This window comes from Callithrix jacchus, chromosome 8, assembly GCF_049354715.1.
Source record: "Callithrix jacchus isolate 240 chromosome 8, calJac240_pri, whole genome shotgun sequence".
In the NCBI taxonomy this organism is placed as follows: domain Eukaryota; kingdom Metazoa; phylum Chordata; class Mammalia; order Primates; family Cebidae; genus Callithrix; species Callithrix jacchus.
In genome coordinates, this window is record NC_133509.1 from 48745957 (window position 1) to 48759107 (window position 13151).

The following is a 13151-nucleotide window of genomic DNA, read 5'->3' on the forward strand; positions in this document are numbered from 1 at the left end:
CTCAAGGCAGGAGTACTTTCTTGAACCCGCAGTTCATGCAGGGTTACTCAGGGGTATAGCCCTCTGCAGTAGAAGGCTACTCTCTACTCATGGGTCAGAGGGTAGGGTAGTCATTGCAAGTCCACTGTATTCTGAGGAGCTGTTGAGGTATTAGAAATGTCTACATATGAAACAGGAAATCTGTGGGGATTAAGGTAATTGTTGTTGTTTAAAAAGTCTCTGTTTAAAGTAAAATTAACCTCTCACCACAAAGGTTCTAGTTAATGACTTCACCAGAGTATCTGTTGGAATCCATTTTCTGGTGATAGAAGGAAGAACCCATGAGATTACTAAATATTCCATCTATTCCTTTCCCCTCATGCTTACAGAGAAAATCTGTAACATTTAGATCATGAACCTCGGCCTTGGGAGAGTGGATTAGAGAGTAGTATGCATTCCACGTACAGGGGTCTCTGACTTACGGGCTCCTCTATGATCACTTCCCCCCAGCCTAGCCTCTTTGATGAATGGTGATGTTGTGGGGACACTGGAGAACACAAGAACCCCACCTCACCTTTCGTTGAAGTTCTGTTATACTGTGGACCAACGTTTCATTCTTCTTTTCCTGTGAGAGAGAAATAAGAGTATAAGTCTGCCTCTGTATTCTATCATCTGTTCTTTTTCAGTTGATTGCTGTCCATTTCACCCCAACTATAGTTTCCTGCAGTAACTTGACCTTATTTGCATAATGCCATGTGTGTGTTGAGATTAAATCATGTTGAAGTACAGGGATATAGAGGCCCATCTGCAGGGCTTCCCAATATTAAACATTACCGAAGAAGCCAAACACATTACCAAATATACCCCCTTCCATGCATGGACAAATTCTATCATGACTTTTGAGGTGGCTACTCTTCATGTATAAAAAGGAGAGACAAGCTAATCTGACAGTTGATGAAGGATGCAATGAGGAATGTAACCTCTTAAATGGCTCTTCCCAGCTTCTTGCTTACAAGTCTGGCCGTTTCTTCCTCCAGCTCCTGTAAGGCTCTTTCCCTTTCCATCATGGTGCAGTTCTCCTTCTCCCACTCTTCATCTTCCACCAGGTCTCCCATCTGAGTGGTCTCACTTTCCAGCCTTGACAACACAAATGTATGCTGTGAGGACCCATGTTTGGCAGTTTCAGAACTGATAAAACACAGATATCAGATATAAAGGAATTTCAGGGACCTTGCACATCAATCTCAAGCAAAAACCCTTACTGAATCCATAGGATTGTGATCACTTCAGCATTACAAGAAGGAAGACCTGCCTGATTCCTAAGCCAAACACTCCAATGTTCTCAACTCTGTCTTTTAGGAATCTGTTTGAAACTTGCTGTGCTTCAGTATTCAAGAGAAATGTCGAAGAATGAAAAAGTAACTTTTGCCACACAAGATAGAGATCTCTAGAGCAAGCAGGAAAATTCAGCTTTTGTTTTATTCCTCCACCCCTTCTTTGGATTGGAAACTCCCCTCACGAAACCCTAATACTCACCTCTGAATCCTATCTTCTCTCTCTTGGATTTTGAGAAGAAGTTCCTGATTTGCTTCATCTAGTCTCTGCATATCCCTTTCAAGGTCCATGTTCAAACTGATAATGTTTCTTTTTGACTGGGTCAATCTTAAGATTTCCATTTTCTCTGACCTATAGACGCAGTTCCCAAAATGAACAAGGGTCTGTTATCTTAATATCAATAATCATTGGGCCAAAAAGGATATCTGAAGACACAGAGTTTATTAACCTCGCTCTCTCTGGGGACCTAACATTTTCATTCTTGAAAAATTGCATTTGTTTATCATGATCTACAACTGTTTCGATAATTCTCAGCTCAGTCAGCAAGGGTCTTTCCCAGGCTCTCTCCTCCAAAGTCATCAATCTAATAGTGCACCTTCTCTCTGGTTTCATGAGAAGCTTTGCTTCCTTAAATAACCCTTGCACTGGAGAGAAATCTTTCTCTTGGCAATCTTTTCTTAGATAAACTGCTCATAAAACCTGCTTATGCAGTACACTTTTATTGAACACTTTTATCTAAGAACCTGTCACATCACTTCCGGTTGGGCCTGGCTTTCTGCAGAGCCACAGAAGCTTTCCACCAGCATGATAGGGCTTCAGTCTTTCCCTTCCTCCTCCTACCTCAATACTTCTCCCTTACTTGCCTACTGCAAAGTTTGAAATTGTTACCATGAGAGTCATTCCAGTGAGCACACACAAATCGGCTCTAGGCATAGCTTTCAAGAATACAAACATCTGTTTTGAAGTAAATTTAAACGGAATAATGGTAACTCTAGAGTATTTTAGAAAGAGCTCATGGGAGACACACATACACACACACACACACACATATGTATATATTTTTTCTTCTAATGTACATTAATTCACTGATTTGTCTTTGAATTGATTAACCACAAATAGCTTCATGAGGTACAGGGCTTTTGTTTTAGATAGGCATGAAGGACATATTGAAAAGTTAAGTCCTATCATGGAAGTGTTGCTTGGATGGGGGCTTTATAATAATTACTTCAGAAGGGTATGGCATGCTTGGGGTAGGGTACAGAGGTGGGTGCATAAACAGGAGTAAAACGGGAGAAGGAGGCAGGAAGATGAGGGAAGGGGTGGGTAGCAAATCTGCTTCACACCTTGGTCCCTGGATATGGCTTTGCATAATAATGACTACTTAATCTAGCTGACCTTTCTTGTGTCCTTCCAATGTCGATTCCCTAAAATGCCAATGGAGTTGTATCTAATGAATGGGGAAATGGGTTCATTTATGAAGGATAGAGTACCTACTATTTACATTTTGCTTCTACTGAAAAGTAGAAATCAAATTAACTGGTTTTCTCCCTCTAATCCTCCTATTTAACCATGACAAATCTCAGCCCTTCGATTCTTCTGCCCATGATCTGATTATACCCTAGTAAAGATACAGTCAGGATACAGGGATAATGCTGGAATGTATGTCGTATTAGTAGACACAGTCAGAGATGGCTTATCAACATAAAAGCCTTTGGAAGTTTATACAAGACACTATGAAGAAATAGAGGCAATAAATATTTAGGTCTCTTTTTGTTCTAGGCCAGTTGCTTTCCATAAGTCCCCATGGGCATGAATGTAGGAGGTTTACAACTGCCCAGAAAAATAATCTCTGCTTTCTATTTTGGCTTATGCCAGAATTTCCAGATATTAAGATCTTTAGTATTAAAGAGGGCTCAGAAAACCAAGTACAGGTCAATGATTTTGCTCTCTCTTCCCCTCAGTTTTCTTTTCTACCCTCCATTTTTTCTACAAATTCTACCTCCCTTTGGATGTGTCTGATCCTTCCCTAGTCGATTAGCTTCTGAGGAGTCTAATCTTTCTACACTGGAACTATCCAGTAGAATCTCAGAACATTCTGAGAGGTCATGACTCTTCTTTTGACATAGGATGGGCGGGGCAACATGTCATAGTGGGGTGGGTGGCAGTGGTTTCTCATCATTTGCGCAGAGTTCAGAGCCTAGATGAGTGTGTGGATTTCATGGCCAAGTCTGCCCTGAGTAGCAGTAGCTTCAGTGGAGTTGATTTCTGGTCAGTTTGAAGGGGCAGCCTCTATCTTTTATTTCTCTGGCAGATAAAGCTCTCTTCCTGGGGCTTTCATTTTCCTTTGCCTTTAATTTTCTCAGTCTTTTAAGGAGGTTCTCCTGCTCGAGAGGGATCTTCTTTCCCATGATGGAGGCAGGTAAAAGAAAAAGCTATGTACCCAGAAGACTCACAGAAAAAGCTTCAGGTCTTCCTGGCTCCCCTTAGTGCTTCCAGATCTGCTGGACTCTGTGTCTACCTCAGCACATCCAGAGAGCTTCTCTTGTCCACCAAGCTTCTTACCACATCTACAGTCCACTTCCAGGTCTGAGAGTGCTCCGTTGCTTTTTCTGCACCACCAAAATTATACTTGCGACAACCTCCCCACCACACTCAAAACACATACACACACTGCGTTTGCTCTTACCTCCTTCACGTGTTTCCTCGTGGTGTCTTACCAAGCAAAAGAAGATCACTGCACAGTGTGCTGGAAACCAGTGTGACTAAAATAAAAAGTCTAGGTCCTTTGACCAGCAGTCTGATTTCATCATGTAGTCAACTAACTACTCATTTATTCAACAAACACTGGAACACTGAATGAGCATGATGTGTTTTCTAGGCTCTGTTCTAAGCATTGGAGAGAACACGTGAACAAAAGAGCCAAAAGCTATTGATCTCGTGAAGTTTATATTCAAAGATGTGTGTGTGTGTGTGTGTGTGTGTGTGTGTGTGTGTGTGTAGGGGGCCTGGTGACACAATAAAATAAAATTATTTTTTACTTAATATGATAAAAGAGGAGACTGCTGAAACCATACCCCAAAGAGTTAAAGAAACCAGTGACTAACAAATTCTTGAGCTTACAGAATAGCAGATAAGAAAAGAAACTATTTGCTGAAATGCTGAAACTCCTTCCATGTGAGAGATTTAAAAACAAAAAACCTGGCTGAAATTGGTTGGAACCAATAGGGCCAACTGGAGTCTGTGCAGAACAAGCTTACTGATGTCATGGTCTGAATTTCCAGTGCAGGTTTTATGTTAATTTCTTCTGAATTTTTCACATGGGACCCATGAGGAGGCATGAAGAGATAACTGTGGATGCCTGAGGACTTTCCAGACCTCCCCTTTTCTTCTGTCAGCCATTTGCTAATTCTAGAATCCACTCCCTACCTTTTTTAATAAAAGATAGAGGCTTCCCCTTCAAACAGGGAGATAGATTTGAGTTGGACTCCTGTCTTCTTGTTGGTAGACCTACAGTAAAAAGCTTTTATTTTCCCAAAAAACCTTGTATCAAAGTATTGGCTTCTAGCACATTGGGCAGGGAGCCTCTTTTGCTTGGTAACTACCGTGAGGAAACATAAACAGGTGAGGAGGGAAGAGCAAACGCAGTGTGCATATGTGTTTTGAGTATAGTGGGGAGGTTGTTGGAAGTATAATTTTGGTGGTGCAGAAAAAGTGACTGAGCATTCTCGGACTTGGGAGTGGGTGTAGATGTGGTAAGAAGCTTGGAGGACAAGAGAAGCTCTCCAGTTGTGCTGAGGTGGACACAGAGTCCAGCAGATCTGGGAGCACTGAGGGGAGGCATGAAGACCCAAAGCTTTTCCTATGAGGCCGCCTGGGTACAGAGCGTTTTCTTGTACCTGCTACCATCTTGGGAAAGAGGAGCACTCTGGAGAGAGAGAGTCTCCTTAAGACTGAGAAATTACCTGACATGTTTAAATTGGAAAATTTAATGAAATCCAAAATTGGCTTTATTCTTTTCTGCCAACTTTAGGATTAAGAGCTAGAGGGGAAGGTATGATCAATTGCAGAATCTAAAGAATATATTTCTGCCTACCTGAAGGTGGTGTATACCTTTGATAAGATTCTGCACCAGTTGTAACTTTTTGTGTATGCGAGTCACGGAAACTTGTGAAGTTTTGGATCTCTACTTAGTAAGGACCACATTGAGTTGATTTGTGAGCCAGAGTGACTTCTTAACATACTGTAGTTTCCAATAAACTATTTGTAAAATTAATGGCCTCTGATGACCCCCATTACCATCTCCCTTCTTCCTGAAAGAAGGCATTTCATTGCTTTATGAAGCTGTACACAGAAGAGTAATTAAGTAACAATTCAGGCCAATGGCCTCTCCTAGGAATTAATGGTAGGGAGAGTTCATTAACCCCAGCTGGTTATAGCTTCTGCAGGAAATGCCCTGGACCAAGGTTATGAGAGCTGTTAATGGATTGGACAGGGACTTTAACTGGGATAAAAATAAAGCGAGATCTCCTTCCTGGGGAGCTTTTCTCCTTGAGGGGCTACCGAAGGCAAGCTGGTATGAGCAGCAGAACCCCAGGCTTGAGGCCTTGTGTGGGATGAGGACAACAGATTGCTATCATTGGGAATTATTAAATCAAGGTAAAAACAGGAGCTTGGGGGCAAATTAAGGTGTTTGGTATAAGCCTTCCTGCTATTTGGGAGATGGTTTGGTTAACACCTAGTGCAGCTTTAGAGCAACTGTTTTTGGCTTAACTTTTCGCTGTCATGCCTTGCCAAATGCAATAGACTTGCTGAGAGATCCCATCCCTATAAAAGCGTTCAAAGATTTTATTTGTATAAGCATTATAATTTTCAGTATAAGCAAAATATAAACTTGTATTTTGACCCTTTACGAATCAGTATTCAAAATAAAAAGTATAAGAAAAATAAGAGCAAGAGGGAATAACTGTCTCGCTGGGATTAAAAGGCAATAAATAAAAAATCCCGCATATGTATGACTATACCTGGAACATTTTCTGACTCTTCTGTAAGGCTGGAAGAGCGCAACGTGAAAAGGGAATTTTCTCAATTATAACACAGAGATACTGCGGGACTCTTCCTGGGTGTGTGAGGGGCAGGATTTCAAAGGCAGGAGTTTCCCGGCTCCACCCCTCCATCCGGAAATGTCAAGTTCTTTGTGTGCCCTCTGGGTTAGGTGGAGAAATCCAGGTGGGCCCCCGAAAGCTCTGGGAGGAGGGGGCTCTCTAACTCAGAGTTGTGGACCAAGTAGCCAATCTGGTATCAGAGTCAAAGATCAGTCACTCCAGAGGAAGTTTGAAAGAACTCCTCTCATTGGATGAGAACATGAATGGGGAGGGAATAATTCAAGGGTTAAAATTCTGCTGCTCACTCCCGATATAGATTCCTTCTCTGGATCCCCTCCCACGGCAGCATGGGAGCTGTCTTTCTCTTTCTCTGTCTCTGCCTAATAAATCACTTCTTCACAAAACCAATGGTGAGCTCACTGCATCTCTGGCACCCCTTTCCTCATTCTTCAGGGTAAGACAGGCCAAGAACCTCTTAGGTTCTGGGAATTGGGAGCTTCTTCAGGATGCCCCCCCCACCCACCATTGCAATACTACTATGGAGCAGCTATTTACTGTAGGCTTCATAGTAGTAACATTTTGTCGTTGTTTTAAATGATGTCATTTCATCAGAGGTAACCAATGCTTGGTTGCTGCTTTAATCACCCTTTGCTTTATTTTAAATTTGCTTTTCTAACTTTTATATTTAAAATTTGCAATTCGTAAGTGATAATTAAATGGAGGATTCCTAAAAAAAGAAGAACTGGAATAACTTTACATGCAAAGTCTTAGGAAACAAATTTACACTGACTTCTGATGTAACTTTATAGTTTTTTCTCAAGTCTTCCAACTCTGTGTTCTTTTTGCCATATATGGAAAAAATATTTGATTTTTTATTAGTCTCATTTGATAATTGTAGAGAATCTTCCATACATTAAGATTTTGGGGCATCTTTTGTTTAACCAAAATAATACTGTGCTGAGATAATTATGCTGTAAATGACATTATTAACTTAGCTTTGGCTACATATCTATCATTCTTTCTTTGTTTAACAAATACTTTTATTGAGCATCTATTATGCATGGACCTAGATAATGGAATGACCCACACATGACTACTCAGTTTTGTAAAGGAGACAGACAGGGATATAGTATGGCCCTACAATGTGATAAACGTCATAGTGAAGAAAGGTAGAAAGTGGTTAGAAAGTGCTTTGAATACAAAGAAGAAACAGCTTTAAGTGATTTGGGGCAGCTTTCATGGGGAGGTAACTTTGGGTTCAGTTAATCCTAAAGGAAGGGAATAACTTTACCAGAAAATAGGAAGGACACTGTAACAGGAGGAAAACAACAGGTTCAAAGGCACAGAATGCTCAGTATTCAATAAAGCCACTGTAGTTTCTGTCTAGAGCAGTACATACCAGTGGTGTTACCTGAACAGGTGGTTTAACGTGACACAGAGATCAACTTTTTAATTTTTGAAAATTAATGTCAAAGTAATAGTTAAATATATAGTAAAATGGTTAGTACATTAAAACTTGACTAAAAGATATTGCTTTGAATGAGGATAATTTTAGGTAAAAACATTACTTGGTTTGTAGAAAAATATTAAGTTGATAGCAATTTTGAGGGAATGTAAATGAAGCAAACACTGCGAAGGTGGTGTGTGGGTGGCTGAAGTCTGGGAAACAGAGCTCAAAGAGTGTATGTGGCATGGCGTGGAGGGGAAGGAACAGCTGTGTTGGTTGAGGAGCACCACGTGCATGTACTGCAGACTTTAGGTTTCACCTTGAAAGCTCCTGGAGAGGCATTCGAGACTTCTAAGCAAAGAGTGGCAAAATTGTTTTTGATAAAGATAACATAGGACAGTGAAGGGTAGATAGAAGGAAGGAGTCCCCTCCTTATCCCCGTGTTTGTCTATGCTATACATTAAGATCAGATGTCTCAGGGGAGATGTATTACACAATTTTCATTTATAATGGAGGCTCAAGTGTTTTTCTTTTCTCCAACCACAAAGAGTACATTTGGAAATTTATTTTTGTTTGTTATCTTTTCTTTTTTTCCTTTGCTTTTAGTTGACACTTAATAATTCTATACATGTATACAAGTTTTTGCTATGCACTTTTTCCTATTGGAAATAATATATTGGAAGTTTTTCCCCTTTATATTACTCATATTATTTATTCTCTGGTTGATTTTTAAAGGCAGTACTAAATGTTTTTCTACATACATATGGTCTGTGAAACTTGCAGTGAGAGTTTTTGCCTCTGATTCCCCGATTTGACCTGATTAGATAATCATTGGCTGAACAAGTTCTCATTCATAGATTGTTTGGTCTTCCATTACTCTTTAAATTTAATCTTTTTTTCCACTGGGACTAATTCCTCCTCCAAATGGAAACTTAGCAATCCCATGACATTTTCTGTTTGCTTCCAGTCACAGAGCAATGTTCCAGTTCAGTAATCAAGAAATCTGATATCATGCCGTAATCAAAACTCTGAACTAGATAGAGTTGAGTCTTCAGCCCTCTGGCAGCAAAGCTGTAACTGAGGAAGGGGGCTTTATTTATCTATTTCCACATGGAGCACATCTCTTCTTCCCACCGAGCTGGCTATGAGGATGAACATATACCTACTACATAGGAGAGGGAAAGGGGACTTAAAGTTCTTACTTGCTCGTATAGATGTTTTGCAGGTTGCCCAACCAGTATCTTGGTATAACTGGGATCTGTAGCCCTGACTTGGGCAGTAGCATGTCTAATCTAGCTCTTCACTTGCTTCTCTATTAACCACGAGACTTTTGTCATTTTGTCAGCATCTCTTTGCTGGTCTTTGCTGGTCTCTTGCCCTTTTTGGTGACCATGACTGGCCACATAATTTTCAAGACCCAGTGTAAAATAAAATTGCAGGGCCCTTTGCTCAGAAATGATGAGGAATTTCAATCCAGTGAAAACAGAACATTAAATTAAGCACAGATTCCTTCTGAATATAGATCCCTTTGTGGCTGCACAAGTCCCATGTCCATGAAGTTGACCCTGCAGGTGGCTTTCCTTTGCAGGAAAGGCACACTCATATATTCTTTGTCTCTCAAGAGGCTCTGGAATGCAGACCAATTCCCAGTTTTTCACTCTGCCATCACAGCTGTTAGCTAACCTGCATCAAGCCCTTGGATTTTTCAGAGGAGAGTCAGCAGTACCCAACGTTCACTGGGATTTAAAGGAAATATAGTAAGATGTCCTAGTGGGCTTTCTAAAACCTTTCCCTTGTGTTAGTTTTATATGCCACTATGACAAATTGCCACAAATCTTGTGAATTAGCACAATGAGAATCTATTATTATACAGTTTCGGAGGTCAGAAGTCTGAGATGGTTCTCACTGGGTAATATGGTTAGACTTTTTGTCCCCTCCCAAATCTCATCTTGAATTGTAATTCCCCATAATCCCTACTTGTCAAGGGAGAGAACAAGCAGAGGTAATTGAATCATAGGGGCAATTTCCCCCATGCTGCCCTTGTGATAGTGAGTGCTCATCAGATCTGTTGGTTTTACAAGGGGTTCTTCCTCCTTCACTCAGCACTTCTCCTTCCTGCCGTCTTGTGTGAAGGAAGTGCCTTGCTTACCCTTTTCTTTCCACCATGATTGTAAATTTTCTGAGGCCTCCCCAGGCATGCTGGACTGTGAGCCAATTAAACCTCTATCCTTTATAAGTTATCCAGTCTCACTCAGTTCTTTATAGCAGTGTGAAAACAGACTAATACACTCGGGTAAAATCAAGCTGTTAGCAGAGCTGTATTCCTTCTGGAGACTCTAGCAAAGAATCTATTTTCTTGCCAGTTATAGCTTCTAAAGGCCACCTGCATTCCTAGTGTGTGGCCCTGTCATTCATCTTTGCAGTCAAGAGTATGGAATCTTCAGATCTCTCTGGGACTCTCTCACCTTTACATCCATTGGCATATTGCTTCTTTAACTCTGACCCTCCTGCCTCCCTCTTATAAAAACCTTTATGGGCCGGGCGCGGTGGCTCACGTCTATAATCCCAGCACTTTGGGAGGCCGAGGTGGGTGGATCATGAGGTCAAGAGATCAAGACTATCCTGGTCAACAAGGTGAAACCCCGTCTCCATTAAAAATACAAAAATTAGCTGGGCATGGTGGTGCGCGCCTGTAGTCCCAGCTACTCAGGAGGCTGAGGCAGGAGAATTGCTTGAATCCAGGAGGCGGAGGTTGCGGTGAGCCGAAATGGTGCCATTGCACTCTAGTCTGGGTAACAACAGAGAAACTCTGTCTAAAAAAAAACTTTATGATTATATCTGACCCATCTGGATAACCTAGGATAAACTGCATTTAAAGATACTTAATCACATCTGCAGAGACTCCCTTTACCATGTAAGGTATGTTTATAAGTTGTGAAGTTAAGGATGTAAACATGTTTGGAAGCTCTTTACTTAGCCTACCTCACTTATCTTGCATAGGGGGAGCAGATCTCCCATCCTTCTTCTTGTCTCTCTAGGTTTGGAAGTGGTAGCCCTTGCACCCTTCCCTTTTGGGCTATGAAGTCACAGCACAGCTCTCTGAAGAGATTGCCCTGCTAATCTTGGCTCAACGTTGTTTATTATATATTTTAAAAATTATTTTTGATTGACAAATCATAGTTGTATACATTTATGGGGTACAGTGTGATGTTTTTATATATGTACATAATGTGGCATGATTAAATCAAACTGATTAGCTTATCTATCACCTCACCCTACATTTTTTTATAGTGAGACATCTAAAATGTACTCTTATTTTGAAATATGTAATATATTACTATCAATTGTAGTCACCCTGCTGTGCAACAAATCTCAAAATATGTTTCTCCTGTCTATCTGAAACTTTCTACCCTTTAATCAACAACTTCCTATTCCTTGTTTTTTCTACCTCCCAGCCTCTGGTAACCATTATTCTACTCTCCAATTTTGTGAGTTCAACCTTATTAAATTTTGCATATTAAGGGTGATCATGTGGTATTTGCCTTTCTGGCCTGACTTGTTTCACTTGGCAAAATGTTCTACAGAGTCATCTGTGTTATTGAAAATGAGAGGATTTCCTTCTTTTTTAAGGCTGAATAATGTCTCATTGTGTGTATATCTATACAAACACACGCATACACACACACACATACACACACGTATATGTATATCACATTTTCTTTAATCATCTGTTGATAGACACTCAGTTTGTTTGCATAATTTGGCTTTTCTGAATAGTGCTGCAATGAACATGGAGTACAAATATCCCTTTAACATACTGATTTCAGTTTCTTTGGCTATATACCCATACATGGGATTATGAATAATATAGTAGTTCTGTTTTTAGTTTTTTGAGAAACTTTGATACCATTTTCCATGATAACTGTACTAATGTACATTTCTCACCAATAATGTTTATAAGTTTCTGTTGCTCTGTGTCCTCTTGGTGTATATCTCTCATCTTTTTGATAAAGGCCATTCTAACAGGTATGAGGTGATTATTATTAGCATTTCACGAATGAGGACTAGTGCTGCGTAGTTTCTCATGTACTTAATGACCATTTTTAAGTCTTTGAGAAATGCCTGTTCACATCTTTTGCCCATTTTTTATTGTTTACCGTGTGTGTATGTGTGTGTGTGTGTGTGTGTGGTTGTCTGTTCAGATTTTCTATTTTCTCATGACTCAGTTGTGGTAGCTTGCATGTGTCTAAGAATTTATCTGCTTCTTCTAGGTTATATTTGTTAGTATATAATTAGTAGTTTCTTATGATCCTTTATATTTTGGTGGTATTAGTTGTAATGTCTCCTCTTTCATGTCTAATTATGTTTGAGCATCCTCTATTAACTTCCTAGTTAGTATAGCTAAATGTTTGTCAATTTTATTTATCTTTTAAAAAAAAAATCCCTAATTCTTAGCTTCATTGATTTTTTTCTATTGTTTTTCTGATCTCTATTTTATTTATTTCTTCTCGAATCTTGGTTATTGCCTTGCTTATGCTAATTTTGGGCTTAGTTTGTTCTTCCTTTGATAGTTCCTTGAGATGTAATGTTAAATCTAAGATTGTTTATTTGTGATCTTTCTTCTTCGTCTTTTTTTTTTTCCTGAGACACCTCACTCTGTTGCCCAGACTGGAGTGCAGTGGCACAAATTTGCCTCACTGCAACGTCAAGCTCCCATGTTCAAGTGGGATCCTCACACCTCAGCCTCTGAAGTAGCTGGGGCTACAGGGCACACACCACCATGCCCAGCCAATTTTTGTATTGTTGATAGAGATGGAGTTTTCCATGTTACTCAGGGTAGTCTCAATGTCCTGGGCTCAAGCAATCTACTAGTCTCGGCCTCTCAAAGTGCTGGGATTATAGGTATGAGCCACTATGCCTGGCCCCTTCTTTTTTTGATATAGATGTTTATTATCACCATAAATTTTTTTCTTAGAAATGCTTTTGCTCCATCTCACATGTTTTGGTATGTTGTGTTTCCAGTTCAGTTTATCTCAAGGTAATGATGATTTTACTTTTTATTTCTTCTGTCACCTATTGTTGGTTTAGGAGTGTGCTGTTTAATTTTCACATATTTGTGTATCTTCCAAGATTTCTTCTGTTACTGATTTCTAGTTTTATGCCATTGTGACCTAAAAAGATATTTGCTGTAATTTAAATTATCTTATATTTGTTATATTTGTTCAGATTTGTTTTGTGGGCTAGCATATGACCTGTCCTGGAGAAGTTCCATGAACAGTTGAGAAAAA

General features: G+C 39.9%; 1 protein-coding gene across 3 annotated transcripts in view; it reads right to left on the minus strand.

Annotated features, from left to right (window-relative positions):
- Window positions 1-13151, minus strand: part of TMCO5A (transmembrane and coiled-coil domains 5A) — a 64091-nt gene that overhangs the window by 31474 nt on the left and 19466 nt on the right. Inside the window, exons 1-3 of one of the 3 annotated variants that reach the window (XM_017977462.4) lie at window positions 1516-3366; window positions 993-1116; window positions 554-604 (exon numbers count right to left, since the gene is read on the minus strand). In XM_017977462.4, the coding sequence (XP_017832951.3) occupies window positions 554-604; window positions 993-1116; window positions 1516-1655 (315 nt within the window). In that variant the 5' untranslated portion in view covers window positions 1656-3366. Of the gene's footprint in view, window positions 1-553; window positions 605-992; window positions 1168-1515; window positions 3367-13151 lie in introns of those variants that run through there. The other 2 variants (XM_054239746.2, XM_035259888.3) reach the window with 2 other exon arrangements.